The 17,397-nt window shown below is 38.5% G+C and overlaps 1 protein-coding gene across 3 annotated transcripts in view; it reads left to right on the forward strand.

Moving 5' to 3' along the window:
* Positions 1 to 17,397, forward strand: part of SPAG17 (sperm associated antigen 17) — a 244,925-nt gene that overhangs the window by 139,126 nt on the left and 88,402 nt on the right. For all 3 annotated transcript variants that reach the window (XM_049616488.1, XM_049616487.1, XM_049616486.1), the window contains exons 24-27: positions 1,431 to 1,544; positions 11,351 to 11,526; positions 13,431 to 13,548; positions 16,422 to 16,600. In XM_049616488.1, the coding sequence (XP_049472445.1) occupies positions 1,431 to 1,544; positions 11,351 to 11,526; positions 13,431 to 13,548; positions 16,422 to 16,600 (587 nt within the window). The remainder of the gene's footprint in view (positions 1 to 1,430; positions 1,545 to 11,350; positions 11,527 to 13,430; positions 13,549 to 16,421; positions 16,601 to 17,397) is intronic.

Here is a 17,397-nt window from a genome sequence, read left to right on the forward strand (position 1 = left end):
TGGAGGTTGGTCCTTGCGTGAGTGGAGGTTAGTCCTTGCGTGAGTGGAGGTTAGCCTTCCAGCAGTGCGTCAGACCCATGCATCTGACAGCAACACACATGCATCGCTACCACTTAGTGTAATTTTTCCAGATAGTAAGGCAAGCGCTTTGCCATTTTGCTTATGTACATTTTCCCTGAGGTAATGTGTACATACCCTGCACACACAGCCCATGATAGTGGGCTACTCACTTGGGTTTTGCCCCATCTGGATGCCCAGCTCTTGAGTCCAGTTGTCACACAGAGTCTATATAGGTGGCTGCCTTTAAGTAGCAACATTGTGCAATGTCCATCCTTGTCTGAATCTTTTACACAACTTGTACCAAGTGCAATCTCTAGGACTTGGGTTCTCATTAATTCATTTCTCCTAAAGCTTTAGCTTTTCTCCAATATTCACTACAAATGATGGGGTTTCCTTCTGTGCTCTATCACTTAGTTTTCCCCATTGTATCACATTTTTTAGGTTACAAGGACAAGAGAGAAATCCTATATTTAGTCTTGAGTGTCTCTACCTCTGGTAGTTGGGAGCTCCAGGTAGACGTCCTGTGATTATACACCATGAAACGTCCTGATAACACTATTTAACATCTCCAGGCAGCACCACCTGGGAAGACTAAATGCTTCCTGCCCAATGTGACATGGATTATACCTGCAAAAGGGAAGAGTCAATCAAACGTTTTGAACTCAAGTTACTAATAAAATATATAACTAAATCTTACCAGTAGATTCAGTTATGATCACAGTGTTCTCCAAACTCAAAAACACAATGCTTGACAAGTTTGAATGTACCCAAGAACTTAAAACATAAAATTTTTAGTTACTTTTCTTCGTTTTGCCTGATATAAGAATATGTGGTTTATTATTTTTAAAAAATTATGAAATTTGAATATTTAAAGAAAATAACAGTTGCCCATAATTCTGTCACCATAGCGGTAACTGCTATCATAGTGTATTTCTTACTTTATGATCAGGAACATTTTCTTACTCATTAAATATTCTTCGAAAACAAAGTTTTCTAATTATTTCATAGTGATTTATTGGTATATACATATATATCAATAATTTACTTAATCATATCCGTGTTTTGGGGTGTCTGGGTGGCTCCGTTAGTTGGGCGGCTGACTTCAGCTCAGGTCATTATCTCACAGTTCATGGGTTCAAGCCCCGTGTCAGGCTCTGTGCTGACAGCTCAGAGCCTGGAGCCTGCTTCAGATTCTGTGTCTCCCTCTCTCCCTCTGCCCCTCCCCCACTCCTGCTCTCTCTTAAAATTAAATAAACATTAAGAAAAATCATATCTATGTTTTTATATACACGATTTCCACTTTGCACTGATTTTGCTTATATTTCTTTTTAATAAAATGGAAATGTCCTTGATTTGATTTTGTCTTTTAGAAGAATCAGATGCAGGGAATAAAGCTGTCAGCAAGTTTGGATCTTTTTCAGCCACCTTAGAAAATGGCATCTGCCTCTCAATAAGTTACTATGGACCAAGTGGAATGACACCAGGTAAAATAAACACAACAGCAAGGATAAGTGTCCCATGACCAACGGTACCTGTCCATCCTCAACCTGCTCACTTGTTGATAAACACATTCTGATTTAATGCCCCTCTTTTCCTGAAAAGTGGGAATATATGTGTGAGTGTGTATATATACATGTGTATTTACATATATGTACATGTATAATCTTTCATACATAGAAAAAAACAGCGCTTTGACATTTGAAAAAGAACTTATCATATGTAATTTTAAATATAGTCACATATACATATAAAATTTTATAGATAGATAGATAAATAATTTCAGTTATCTTTGTTAACTAGCCCAGGAAAATAAGTCCATTAGTTGGTGCCAAAAAAAAGCATGATTTCTCAAGGAATCCTTTTGGTTTTCCACATAATAATATTTTTACGAATCCTGTGATTGTGGAATCTCAATGTACTTCAGAACTTAACAGCCTTAAAGAAGCCATTCACCGGACATCTTGAAGGATTTCTTTACCCCGCTTTTAATGAACAAATTCTCCAACTGGAAGCTATTTCCTTACAAACCACAAAATAATATGTCACTTAACCAAGAACCAACTAGGAAATCTTGTGGGTTCCCATGCATGTTACAAGGATCTAAACACACAGATTTCATTAAAAAGAAAAAACTTTACAAAGTCAAAAGATAATCCCTATGCTATATAGCCTTAAAACTATGTGTAGTTTTATCTGCCTTGCTATCTAGCTCTTTTTATGCAGAGACAATATTCCATTGGATCGTTATAATCTTTTTCTTACCTTGTACAAAATATTGTAGTACTCTAGTGAGTCAGAGAGCCCATTAAATTTGTTAGTATTTTTGTTTTATTTGGGGTTTTATCGTTTAATTTTGTATTTGGTTTGTTTCTGAGCCAGCACTTGAAGTCATTCTGTGCCTAACAAATTATGTATTAGATTCATTATCATACACAGTCACTAAAAAGTCCTATCCATTCTTATCATGATTTCAGATTAAGACATTTACACTCTACAATCAACTCTACTGCTGCTGTTTCTTAAGTGATTTCCCTATTTTTTATTTAATCCTTAAGTTATTGTGCAAGTATTCCATTTAAAACAAATGTTCCTAATTTCAAGTTATAAGTACTGCATTTGAAATTGTTTCCAGTGTGAAACAAGTGGAAAGGCATCCCAACGCTCATGGATTAGAAGAACAAATACTGTTCAAAAGTCTATACTATAGACACTATAGTGAAATAAGTCAGGCAGAGAAAGACAAATACCATATGATTTCACTCATATGTGGAATTTGAGAAACAAAACAAATGAGCAAAGGGAAAAGAGAGAGAGAGAGAGAGACAAATCAAGAGACAGACTTTTATTTATAAGAAACAGACTCTTAGTTATAGAGAGCAATTAGGGATTAAGGAGTACACTTGTCATGATGAGCATAGGATGACGTACGGAATTGTTGAATCGCGATATTGTACACCTGAAACCAATATAACAAAGCATGTTAACTAACGAATTAAAATCCAAACTTAAAAAAAAAGTAATGGTTTACTTTTCGTGTATTAAAAATATTGGAGGCATGAGTCTTTACAAAAAATATAAACTCCTTACGTATGCACATAATAGTAATACTTAAGAACTTTTATCTGCTAATAACTAAACAAATTTCCAGTCCGGTTATCCCCCCCCTTAATTGGGTATATACAGCTTTCCAGAGCTTATTCATCTTGCTTAACTGAAACTTTTTACCCATTGAGTAATAACTCCCCATTTCCTTCTCCCTGAGCCCCTGGCACCGCCATTTTACACTTTGATTCTATTATTTTGACTATTTTAGATAACTCATGTAAATGGAATCGTACAGTATTTGTCTTTCTGCGACTGGATTATTTCACTAAGCATAATTTCCTCAAGGATCCATCAGTGTTGTTGCACATTGCAGAATTTCCTTCCTTTTTAAGACTGAATAGTATTCTGTGATATGTATATGGCACATTTTATTTATCCATTCGTCTGTTGATGGACATCTGGGTGGTTTCCACCTACCCGATTCTTTTTGTGACTTTTAGTTCCTTGAGTGCTTTCTCTTATCTCTGGCCATTTGCTCATGCTTTGCCTCTTGTTCGGACCACTTTCTCCTGCTGCATGTACCACCACTTATGACAGTTAAGCTTCCTACCATCCTTCAGGTCTCAGCTTACAGATTGCTTGCTCTGAGAAAGACTTCACAGATCAAGTGGCGGTAGCATGTGAACTGGGTCTTTGGAAGTGAGTGGGAATTGCCTAAGCAAAGAATCAAAGGAAAAGGGAATTCTAATTACTAAGAACAGTGTGTACAAAATCTCAGTAACATAAAAGCACGACTTGTTTATGGAAAGGCAAACTGTGTAGTATAGTCAAAGTATAAGTTGTATAGAGGCATTTGTGTTCGATTCCCTTCTTTTGTGTTCCCATGGACCCCTGTACCTCCTCTATCATGGACGTAACACATGCCATTGTACCTGAGGGTTTTTTCATTTGTCTACCCATTACAGTGTAAATTCCCTGTAGCCTCGTTCGTCATTGGTTACCCAATTCCTAGTTCATGATAGTAGGTACTCAACAAATATTTACTGAATGAGTAAGTGGATGGGGATGAGAGAGAGGAGTTTCCAACTGCCTATAACTGGACATCATTCACTTGTTTATATACTGTACTTCCTATGGGTCAGGGATCTTGCTGGCACTGAGCCATGATGACGAATAAAACCATAGCATATCTACTAAAAAAAACTCATTGTCTAATGGGGAGAGAAAACATAAATAGAGAAATAACTGCAGAAGTGCTAGAAATTATATATAAACAGAGGTCCAGGGGCAGCTAGAAAATACTTCAGAGAGAAAATACAGCATCTGCGGTGGTACTTTAGAGACGAATGGGAACTATCCAGACAAAGCAACAAGGAAAGGCAATTCTAGATAGTAAGAACCATTTGTATAAATGTACAATTGTGTAAAAGCATGCCATCTTTACAGAAAGGTGAAAAGTTGAGTGTGGCTGGAGTGGAGGAAAATGAGTCCTGTATGCCCTATAAGATCAGTGAGTGTCAGAGGTGTTTAAGTAAGGGAAGGGAAGTGACATGCTTGGATTTCATATTAGGAATATAATTTTAGTGATAGTTTGAAGAATACACTGAAATGGTGGTATTGGAGGTGTCATACCAGTTAGGAGCCTACTACAGAAAATCAAGAGATCAGTGAGACTACAAGCAAAGGGAGGACTAGATAGCAGAGGCATCATTCAAGAGAAATTTCTGATGGCTTGGTGACTGGTTATATAGGGTCAGCCAAAAAGAGAAAATGCAAATGGCCTCACTGTCTAACTTGGGAAATGTGGTGCTTGATTGGTCATTAAATGAGATTTGAGTACATAGAGTTTCCTTTCCTAGGAAAAGAGAGAATCACTGGGTTTGAAACATCTCCAGTATGACAACCAGGGGAGATGTCTAAAGGCAGTTGCACATACGACTCTGATGCTCAGAAAGAAAGGTCATGCCTTGAGATGTAAATTTTGGAGTCATCAGTATGTAGATGATAGTTGGACCTCCAGTAGTATATGAGATATTCAGGTCTATTGTATGTAATAAAGGTGCTCAGTCCTGGCTGTGTATCACAATCACATGTGATTTTTCACAGGTGTAAATACATACACCTCATCCATAGAGAGTCTGATTCAGAGGGTCAAGGGGGTGGGAGAGTACTGAGCTCTTTTTTTTTTTTTTTTTTTTTTGTAATTCAGTGAGTAATTATTATGAGTAGCCAGAGTTAAAACACATCCTTTGTGTAAGCATAAGGGAAGAATCCTTGAAATTTAATGACAGTTAAGGATTCACGAGACAGGAAGAACCAGTAAAGAGACAGAAAGAAATTGCCCAAAGAAGGAAGAGGAGATTCACATGGGAGTATTACTCTGGAACCCAGAGGAGAATAGAACTCAAGATGCAAATTATGCTCAGAAGATTCCAACATAATTCCTTCAGAGATCAGCTCTCCTTTGACAATTCTGACAATCCATTGCTATATTAAGCATAAAATCAATCTTCTATGACTTCTTTTTATCATCTCAACTAAACAAACCAATTTCTTTTCTGAATTTCCTTATCTGTATCCCTTATTTTCCTATTTAATATGTCCTTGTATTGAAGCTATTTGAGTATAAATCTTATTTAGACTATATTGGCTTCATAAGGTCTTTTATACATTTTGTTATTATTACCCACTGGTCCAAATATTTTGCATATAAGAGCCTCTCAATAAATATTTCTCAAATATACAGTTATTGCCCTATAATTAGGAGTTCATAATATAGACGGGAAGGCAAGAACATGTGAAATAATGGCATCAAATATGTCAAAGTATTCAGTACCTGAGATTTTTTTAACTATAATTCTGATTCTTTTCAGGCCTTATATATTATTTTATTTTATTGGTTTTTATTTTTTTTCAATATGAAATTTATTGTCAAATTGGTTTCCATACAACACCCAGTGCTCATCCCAAAAGGTGCCCTCCTCAATACCCATCACCCACCCTCCCCTCCCTCCCATCCCCCATCAACCCTCAGTTTATTCTCAGTTTTTAAGAGTCTCTTATGGTTTGGCTCTCTCCCTCTCTGTTTTTTTTTTTCTTCCCCTTCCCCATGGTCTTCTGGTAAGTTTCTCAGGATCCACATAAGAGTGAAAACATACAGTATCTGTCTTTCTCTGTGTGACTTATTTCACTTAGCATAACACTCTCCAGTTCCATCCACGTTGCTACAAAAGGCCATATTTCATTCTTCCTCATTGCCAAGTAGTATTCCATTGTGTATATAAACCACAATTTCTTTATCCATTCATCAGTTGATGGACATTTAGGCTCTTTCCATAATTTGGCTACTGTTCAAAGTGCTACTATAAACATTGGGGTACAAGTGCCCCTATGTATCGGCACTCCTATATCCCTTGGGTAAATTCCTAGCAGTGCTATTCCCGGGTCATAGGGTAGATCTATTTTTAATTTGAGGAACCTCCACACTGTTTTCCAGAGCGGCTGAACCAGTTTGCATTCCCACCAACAGTGCAAGAGGGTTCCCGTTTCTCCACATCCTTGCCAGCATCTATAATCTCCTGATTTGTTCATTTTAGCCACTCTGACTGGTGTGAGGTAGCATCTCAGTGTGGTTTTGATTTGTATTTCCCTGATGAGGAGTGACATTGAGCATCTTTTCATGTCCCTGTTGGCCATCTGGATGTCTTCTTTGTGCAATTGTGAATGGGATCAGTTTCTTTGTCTTTCTGTTGCTTCATTATTAGTGTATAAGAATGCAACTGATTTCTGTACATTGATTTTGTATCCTGCAACTTTCCTGAATTCATGTATCAGTTCTAGCAGACTTTTGGTGGAGTCTGTCGGGTTTTCCATGTATAATATCATGTCATCTGCAAAAAGTGAAAGCTTGACTTCATCTTTGCCAATTTTGATGCCTTTGATTTCCTTTTGTTGTCTGATTGCTGATGCTAGCACTTCCAATACTATGTGAAACAACAGTGGTGAGAGTGGACATCCCTGTCGTGTTCCTGATCTCGGGGAAAGCTCTGTTTTTCCCCGTTGACAATGACATTTGCTGTGGGCTTTTCATAAATGGCATTTATGATGTTTAAGTAAATTCCTTCTATCCCGACTTTCTTGAGGGTTTTTATCAAGAAAGGATGCTGAATTTCTGCATCGATTGACAGGACAATATGGTTCTTTTCTTTTCTTTTATTAATGTGATGTATCACATTGATTTGCAAATGTTGAACCAGCCCTGCAGCCCAGGAATGAATCCCACTTGATCATGCTTTATATGCTGTTGAATCCGATTTGCTAGTATCTTATTGAGAATTTTTGCATCCATATTCATCAGGGATATTGGCCTGTAGTTGTCTTTTTCTTGCTGGGTCTCTGTCTGGTTTAGGAATCAAAGTAATAGTGGCTTCACAGAATGAGTCTGGAAGTTTTCCTTCCCTTTCTAATTTTGGAACAGCTTGAGAAAGATAGGTATTATCTCTGCTTTAAATATCTGGTAGAATATCCCTGGGAAGAATATCCCTGGGAAGCCATCTGGTCCTGGACTCTTATTTGTTGGGAGATTTTTGGTAACTGATTCAATTTCTTTGCTGGTTATGAGTCTGTTCAAGTTTTTCTATTTCTTCCTGTTTTAGTTTTGGAAGGGTGTGGGTGCTTAGGAATTTGTTCATTTCTTCCAGGTTATCCAGTTTCTTGGCATATAATTTTTCATAATATTCCCTGATAATTGCTTGTATTTCTGAGGGATTGGTTGTAATAATTCCATTTTCATTCATGATTTTATCTATTTGGGTCATCTCCCTTTTCTTTTTGAGGAGCCTGGCTAGAGGTTTATCAATTTTGTTTATTTTTTTCAAAAAACCAACTCTTGGTTTCATGGATCTGCTCTACAGTTTTTTTAGATTCTACATTGTTTATTTTTGCTCTGATCTTTATTATTTCTCTTCTTCTGCTGGATTTAGGCTGTCTTTGCTGGTCTGCTTCTATTTCCTTTAGGTGTGCTGTTAGGTTTTGTATTTGGGATTTTTCTTGTTTCTTGAGATAGGCCTGGATTACAGTGTATTTTCCTCTCAGGACTGCCTTCACTGCATCCCAAAGCGTTTGGATTGTTGTATCTTCATTTTCATTTGTTTCCATATATTTTTAAATTTCTTCTCTAATTGCCTGGTTGACCCACTCATTCTTTAGTAGGGTGTTCTTTAACCTCCATGCTTTTGGAGGTTTTCCAGACTTTTTCCTGTGGTTGATTTCAAGCTTCATAGCATCGTGGTCTGAAAGTGTGCATGGTATGATCTCAATTCTTGTATACTTACGAAGGGCTGTTTTGTGACCCAGTATGTGATCTATTTTGGAGAATGTTCCATGTGCACTCGAGAAGAAAGTATATTCTGTTGCTTTGGCATGCAGAGTTCTAAATATATCTGTCAAGTCCATCTGATCCAATGTATCATTCAGGGCCCTTGTTTCTTTATTGATCCTGTGTCTAGATGATCTACCCATTGTTGTAAGTAGAGTATTAAAGTCCCCTGAAATTACCACATTCTTATCAGTAAGGTTGCTTATGTTTGTAATTGTTTTATATATTTGGGGGCTCCTGTATTCGGCGCATAGACATTTATAATTGTTAGCTCTTCCTGATGGATAGACCCTGTAATGATTATATAATGCCCCTCTTCATCTCTTGTTACAGCCTTTAATTTAAAGTCTAGTTTGTCTGATATAAGTATGGCTACTCCAGCTTTCTTTTGACTTCCAGTAGCATGATAGATAGTTCTCCATCCTGTCACTTTCAATCTGAAGGTGTCCTCAGGTCTAAAATGTGTCTCTTGTAAACAGCAAATAGATGGGTCTTGATTTTTTTACCCATTCTGATACCCTATGTCTTTTGGTTGGAGCATTTAGTCCATTTACATTCAGTGTTATTATAGAAAGATATGGGTTTAGAGTCATTGTGATGTCTGTAGGTTTCATGCTTGTAGTGATGTCTCTGGTACTTTGTCTCACAGAATCCCCCTTAGTATCTCTTGTAGGGCTGGTTTAGTGGTGATGAATTTCTTCAGTTTTTGTGTGTTTTGGAAAACCTTTATCTCTCCTTCTATTCTGAATTACAGACTTGTTGGATAAAGGATTCTCAGCTACATATTTTTTCTGTTCATCACATTGAAGATTTCCTGCCATTCCTTTCTGGCCTGCCAAGTTTCAGTAGATAGGTCTGTCACTAGTCTTATCGGTCTCCCTTTATATGTTTATAGAGCTGTATATAGAGCATGTTTATCCCTAGCTGCTTTCAGAATTTTCTTGTTATCCTTGTATTTTGCCAGTTTCACTATGATACGTCATGCAGAAGATCGATTCAAGTCACGTCTGAAGGGAGTTCTCTGTGCCTCTTGGAGTTCAATGCTTTTTTCCTTCCCCAGATCGGGGAAGTTCTCAGCTATGATTTGTTCAAGTACACCTTCAGCCCCTTTCTCTCCCTCTTCCTCTTCTGAAATTCCTATCATACGGATATTGTTACATTTGATTGCATCACTTAGTTCTCTAATTCTCCCCTCATACTGCTGGATTTTTTTTTATCTCTCTTTTTATCAGCTTCCTCTTTTCCCATAATTTTTATCTTCTAATTCACCTATTCTCTCCTCTGCCTCTTCAATCCGAGCTGTGTTCACCTCCATTTTATTTTGTGCCTCATTTATAGCATTTTTTAGCTCCTCATGACTATTTCTTAATCCCTTGATCTCTGTAGCAATAGCTTCTCTGCTGTCCTCTATACGTTTTTCAAGCTCAGCAATTATTTTTATGACTATTATTCTAAATTCTTGTTCCGTTAGAGTGCTTAAGTCATTTTTGATCAATTCATTAGCTGTTGCTACTTCCTGGAGTTTCTTTTGAGGAGAATTCTTCCGTTTCATCATTTTGGATAGTCCCTGGGGTGGTGTGGAACTGCAGGGAACTTCCCCTGTGCTTTCTGGAGTAACTTGTGTTGGTGGGCGGGGCCACAGTCAGACCCACTGCTGGGGCCACAGACTGGTGTGTACCTTATCTTCCCCTCTCCCAGGGGTAGGACTCACTGTGGAGTGGTGTGGCCCCTGTCTGGGCTACTTGCACACTGCCAGGTTTGTGGTGCTGCTTCAATGGGGTCTGGCGTATTAGCTGGGGTGGATCCACAAGGTGCACCAGGATGGGAGGGGTAGGCTCAGCTTGCTTTGCCATCAGTGGTCCGCTGCGGGAAGGGCCTTGCAGCACCGGAAGGGAGGGATGGATCCACAGAAGTACAGCGTTGGGTGTTTGCACAGTGCCAGCAAGTTCGTGATGGGAACTGGTTCCCTTTGGAATTTCGGCTGGGGGATGGGAGAGGGAAATGGCACTTGCCAGTGCCTTTGTTCCCCACCAAGCTGAGCTCTGTCTTCCAGGGCTCAACATCTCTCCCTCCTGGCATCCTCTCACCCTCCCGCTCTCCGAGCAGAGCTGCTGACTTTTAACATTCCATATGTTAAGTCCTGCTGGCTGTCAGAACACACTCTGTCCGGCCCTCCACTTTTGCAAGCCAGATTCAGGGGCTCTGCCTTGCTGGGTGGGCTGGCTGCCCCTCCACCACCCCGGCTCCCTCCCTCCAGTCCATGTAGCACGCACCACCTCTCTGCCCTTCCTACTCTCTTCCATGGGCCTCTCGTCTATGCTTGGCTCTGGAGAGTCCGTTCTGCTGGTCTTCTGGTGTTTTTCTGGGTTATTTAGGCAGGTGTGGGTGGAATCTAAGTGATCAGCTGGACCAGGTGATCCCAGCGTCCTCCTATGCCGCCATCTTCTCCTCCCTATTTTATTGGTTTTTAAATATAATTTATTGTCAAATTGGCTAACATACAGTGTGTACAGTGTGCTCTTGGTTTTGGGGGTAGATTCCCATGGTTCATCACATACATACAACACCCAGTGGAGGTTCCTCAAAAAATTAAAAATAGAACTACCCTACGACTTAGAAATAGCACTACTAGGAGTTTATCCAAAGGATACAGGAGTGCTAAGTCATAGGGGCACCTGTATCCCAATGTTTACAATTCTGATTTTAAATGACTACATTACCCCTGAAATCTATCCAACTGAAAAAATCATATTCAGCAAGGTAAAAATTGTTGCCAACTGGTGTAAATGTTTGTGATACCAATTTTATTTAACAAACATACCCAATATGAATGTCTAATTTACTTGTTTTCTCCTTTTCTCTTTATAGAAGATAAGGATCCTAATTTGGACACAATGTTGAATATCCCATCAGCACTTACTGCAACAGTAATTCCTGTCGTAGTGACTGTTCCTCAAGGCAAAGGAAAACCAAAATCAAAAGGCAAAGAAAAACCCAGAGAATCAATTAAAGAAGAGGAACACCCAAAAGAAGAAGAGAAAAAGGTACAGGGACTTGCCATGGATCCCAAAACTCTACTCCTACCTCAGTGTTAACTTTTTTTTAAATCATGAGTTAGGTCCATAGTGTTATTGCACTACATATACATTCTTGTGCAAATGAATTAACATTCCCTGGAGTTTCAATTTTGAATGAATGAGAAGAGATGTGCACACAGGAGTTGGGTCCCTATGCCAGGAGACATATTGTCATATACATCTCTCTCAGGTCTTTCATTCTAAACTCAGCAAGACAAGCTCAGCCTTTTTTGCCACTCTGGTTCTTGAGTTTTCTTTGCTTTTGGTTGGTTAAGTTCCTACCATTCTCTAAGTACTTTATTTAGCTTCATTAGATAAATAACAATTGAAAGAGGAGTATCTTTAATTAAATAATGGAAATGCTTCCATTTGGTAAACTTGGGCTTAGATTTATATGCCAAGGATTGAAGGACAGTCTGCTTCTGGCTAAAGACCAGTTCACCCTGTACCTCCAACCTGCCACCCAATGCAAACACACACTCACAGAGGCTTTGGTTCCAAACATGTTCCTGATAGAAGAATACAGATCAAAAGAGGAGCAAGAAGAAAACCACTGATGAACTCTTGACTCTTTAGGCATTTACTAGAACAGCTGTGCAGTTTGTACAATGTACAAACACTCAACTCGTTAGAATAAAAAAAACGTGTTAAAAAGAGATCAGGGATCTTGATTTCAGACCTCGGCCCTTTAAAACTTATGGGGTTTGTATGCTACTTAGCCTCTCTGTACCATATTTATTTAGCTTTACTGCAAGATGACTTTTCTCAAGCCAGGACACTTGACCCTTGCTAAATGAAAATTGCATGGTGTTTGAGCAGAATAGCCCTGGATAATTCACTAATTTGACTGAAAGCAATTTGGTAGCAAACCAGTCAGCTCTCCTAAAATTTTTAAAAAGTGACGCTAATGGAAGGATGGGAGATAATTACTGGTTTTTTGTGTAATGGTAGATTTGTCATGGCAAGGTTCATGTCTTTAAGCAGTATTATTCATTTTACAGAATTTCATAATTTCTTTCCTCTTAATTTGGTTTTGTATTTTTAATTGATTTTTAGCTAACTTTTCAGATTTTATTATTTGTTAGTAACAAAGGCAGAGCAATTTAAATGATCAACAGTAGAAGACTAATTAGAATAAACTAAAGATCCAGAAACAAGGGATCGGTTGGAATGACTTTAGTGGCTAACTGGAAAGAAAGCCGACTGGAAAACCTGAAATTATTATTGTGAGGGGTTGGTTGGAAGCAACCAAATAACTTTGATTCTGGAATGCAATTAACCAACCAGGTATTCGGGCATAGTTGGCAGAAAATTAATTAGGATTTTTCCCTAGACACACCCAAACTTCATCAGTTTATAAATAATCTTTTTATGCCCTTTTTAAATTGTTTTTACTTACTACAAAAGTAATGCCTGCTTATTAGAGAAAAATAAGGACACATATCCTAACAGCATAACATCTCTAACACCCAAACTTTAAAAAATACACAAAGTGGGTAGTGGGGATGTGGTCAGCCTTTACACCCACACTTGCAAACAGAGATATCATTCAAGGCCTACTTCAAGGCCCAACTCCTCCATGATCCTTTCCTAACTATTCTCATTAACTTTGATATCTTCATTTTTTGAGGAGAGATGTGCCAACCATTTGGTACTATAATTTAATTGTGTCACATGTCTATGTACCATTCTACAATATAGAATATAAATTGCACAAAGGTAGAGACTCATGCATTTTATAGGTTCCATCACAGGGCCCACTAGTCATGGGCAAGTCATATGTTAAGCACTCAGCAAGTCCATGCTTAGTTGTAATAAATCAATAGCTCATTTAGAAAATAACAATTATTCACATGTTAAATTATTTACAGGAAGAAGTGGAACCAGAACCTGTTTTACAGGAGACTCTTTATGTTCCCACTTTCCAAAACCTAAATGTGTCTTGCCCCAATGGGCTCCTAGTAACCTTCATTGGGCAAGAGTCTACAGGTGAGTGTTAGCTGGTGTAGAGCAAGGAGGGAGTGGAGCAAAAAAATATAGAAAACAATTAAATCACCATTGAAAGTGTGTATTTTCCTACTAGTTAAATATACTTGTTAATAATGAACAATAGGCTAATAATAATAACCCTCATTTTCTGAGCATTTACTGATAGCTTGGCACTAAATATTTAATATACATGAAAAAATACAACTATTAGAGGGGCGCCTGGGTGGTTCAGTCTGTTGAACATCCAACTCTTGATTTTGGCTCAGATGATGATCTCATGGTTCATGATATCAAGCCCCGCATTGGGCCAGGAGCTCCTGTCGGCCAGGAGCCTGCTTGGGGTTCTCTCTGGCCCTCCCTGCTCATGTTCTCTCTCTCTCTCTCTCTCTCAACATAAATAAATAAACATTTTTTAAAAATACAACTATTTTAAGCTAAGTCCTAGTAATTCCATTTTACAAAATAAATTGAGGCTTCGGGAGGTTCATTAATTTGCCTAAGGTCACTCAACTCCTAAGTGGCAGAGATAAAAGTCCATTCTTGGTCCAGTGATGGCAAAGCCTAGAGGCCATACAGAAATAACAGACATTATAAAATCACATGCTGATACTTGAGAACAAGACTGGTTTCCTTCAAGCATTGAACCTGCACTTGCCTCTCCCTCCTTTGTGCTCACTGTCCTTTGTTTTGATCAGCCCAGCAAATTAATGCACCTGCGTCCCTTCGTAGAGGCAGGAAGACAGGGCCCACAATAGTTGTTAAGAGCACTGACTTTGCCATCACTGGACCAAGAATAGACTTTTATCTCTGCCACTTAGGAGTTGAGTGACCTTAGTCACAATAAGTACAAGTAGGATTTCTTTAATTACACTAATTGGGGCATCCACGTTGGTGACTGAATTTGCATATCACTTAAATGGAGACCCACTATTGCGATAGAATTAACAGAAGCAGCAAAGCAAACATGGGCCTGGGACTTGAGTTCTGACTATATGGCCCTTTCAGTTACTTACTGTCTCTAGACCATGTTTCTTCATCTATAAATGTTGTATTGTATCAGTGGGTCTTGATCTTTTTTCACAACCAAATATTCTCTTTATTATAATTTCCTTATGTACACCATATTGGAAAAGTATATCTATCAAAGAAAAAGAGTATGCCTATTGAAAAATAATTCAATGTCATATTTACTTGCCACCCAAATGAAAAGAAACTAAATGTTGCAGTTGATCTGATTTGTCTCAATCTTGTTTTTCATTAGGCTTTATCAATTATTAAAAATAGACCATGAATCTTGGAATTGATTTCCCAGGATTCCTAGTGGTCCAGGTTTTCCATGATGAGATGACTGTGTGATGACCATGAAGGGTCTTCCAGAGTCAAAGTCAAAGATGTTATGAGTGTACTAAGAGGGATATTTCTAGATAAGAACATATTTGTCTGCTTGTTCACTTGATCCTATTATCAAATCCCAGCTTTCCACCTTTTTTTATTAGTTTCATTATCTAGCCTGATATTTTCATCCTTATATCATGGTAGACAATGTGGTTAATAATAACTCTGCTTGGAACATGTAATCTTTTAAAAATCTTCCATATATTATGAATATCCTAATTCAAGTCTGAACATAATTACAACATAAATACCAAAGGAGCAATGTTTTCATTAGGGTCAGCCTTGTACAGAAGGAGGGAAGGTCATGCGGTATATGAAGAAAGAGCTTTCTTGGGTGACCTTGGACGAGTCATAACCCCTCTCCACCTGAATTTCTTCATTTATAAGATAGTGTCATATACTAAACAGGGTTATTATAAGTATTAAATGAGAAAATACTTTCTAATTTGGAGCATACTAATCCAGTGTTAGGTTTTGGGTGGTTTTTGTTTATTTTGGGTCATGGTAGCAGCAGTTGTTTTTACAACATGAGAAAATAGTTAAGCCTAGAGACCCGTTCAACTCCTAGGCCTGCCACTTAACTGTGTGACCTTGGAGAAGCTATAAACCTTTCCAGCCTCCATTTCTTCAAAACCCTGGAAAGTGAGTGTCTCCCTTAAAAGTTTGCTGGGATGAGCTGAATAAAATACATATACAAATCATTTAACATATAAAAACATCCAAGTAAGTGCTTATTAGTTTATTGTTAGTAATACTTCTGTGACTTAGAGGGTATCATGAAGGGCCCTCATTTCAAAATATTTTTCTATCAGCCTGATACAGTCCTTGAAATGTCATCATTACATGTTGATAAACCACTTTACAAATTGAGAAGAGGAAAATATTCGGTTAGCAAAAACTGAATTCTCGTTAATGTTTTCTTTTGAAGGAAATTACCAGGTGCTTTTCTCCTTGATTGCCAGCTTAGAGTAGAATGCTGAGAAAAATCTGGATTTGGTTAGAGATGAGGGGATGATGTTAACTCTGAAAAATGATGAAATATTTTGGAAGGGCAAGCCTGAAGTGAGTGACTCCCCCTGAGTCTCCAGGCAGCCAGGGGTCACCAGGAGAGCATTGAGCACCCAGGGGCAAGAGCTTAGTCAAGGGCAAGAGAAAAGTGCCAACAGGGAGAAAAGGGAACCTCTAAGACAGCAAAGCTCTGCTTCCTTCCTAATTTTGCCAGAGGTGTCCTAGAACTCATGAGAAAGAATGGGTTGTACATAGAGAAGGTACCTATTGAGTACCTACAGACGACCTTCTTTACTACATTTGACCATAGTAAAGGTAGAAAAGAACCAGTGCTCTGCGCCATCGGTCATGACATGGAAACTGCCCTATTACTCAGCTGTAGACAGAAGAATGAAAACAATTAAGCAACAAGATAAAACACTGGCCACACAGCATTGCCCAGTTCACATTAAGGCTTGCTTTTTTTTCAGATGGGAATATTATGGATGAGGAACCCACTTGGGACATCATGGTCCGGCAGAGCTACCCCCAGAAGGTGAAGCACTATGAGTACTATAAGACGGTGATGCCACCAGTGGAACAGGAGGCATCAAGAGTTATCACCAGGCAAGGCACTGTTGTCAAGTACATGTTGGATGGATCCACACAGGTAAGAGAATGTTAGATAAATAATTCTCCTTCCTGCTGCAAAGTAAAACACAAACAAGCTATGGGGCAGGAGTAGTGTTGTGGTAGGTAAGAGGGACAACCCACTTGAAGATGGAGTGACACCAGAGATGGAAAATTGAGAATAGAACAGTAGAATAGAATAGAATAGTCTGCCAATAAGACTATTTGTATCCTTATTATAAATAAGCTTATTCTATATATGACCCAAGGCTGAGGATTAAACACAGTGTTCGCCTCCTCTGCCTCTCAAGGCACCTTAAAATAATAATAATAAAAAAATACTTTTGAATAGTGCATTCACAACTGTACTGGAAAACAACAAGATGTGTCATCAGTGGATGAAAATTGTGTGAGAATTTCTAGAAAATGCAAGTCAGGTGAGATCAGACTGACGGAGAAACATAAGAAAGTTTAAAACATGTACAGTGAAAAGCCTGCAGCAAAATTCAAACTCAGAAGTTTTAACACAGACATTTCACAGATGGAGATCTGCACTCAGAAAATCGAGTTAGTGTCCCAGGTGACTCACTACTACCTGGAGGGTGGCAACCAGACAGCAAAATACCCAGGAGATGTGTGTCCTGCTCCATTCCTTCCCAGCGACCAGAGGCTACGCCACCAAGAAGTGAACAGGGATCCTCAAACAGAAATATGACTGTGCACCCAAGAGCCATCAACCCTACAGAAAAACCAACTGCATGAAAGTAAATTACAGAATAATAAAAAATTAAAGACAGAGCACCTAAAAAGAAGCATAGTTAAACAAAAAACTTGGAA

This window comes from Panthera uncia, assembly GCF_023721935.1.
Source record: "Panthera uncia isolate 11264 chromosome C1 unlocalized genomic scaffold, Puncia_PCG_1.0 HiC_scaffold_4, whole genome shotgun sequence".
NCBI lineage: Eukaryota > Metazoa > Chordata > Mammalia > Carnivora > Felidae > Panthera > Panthera uncia.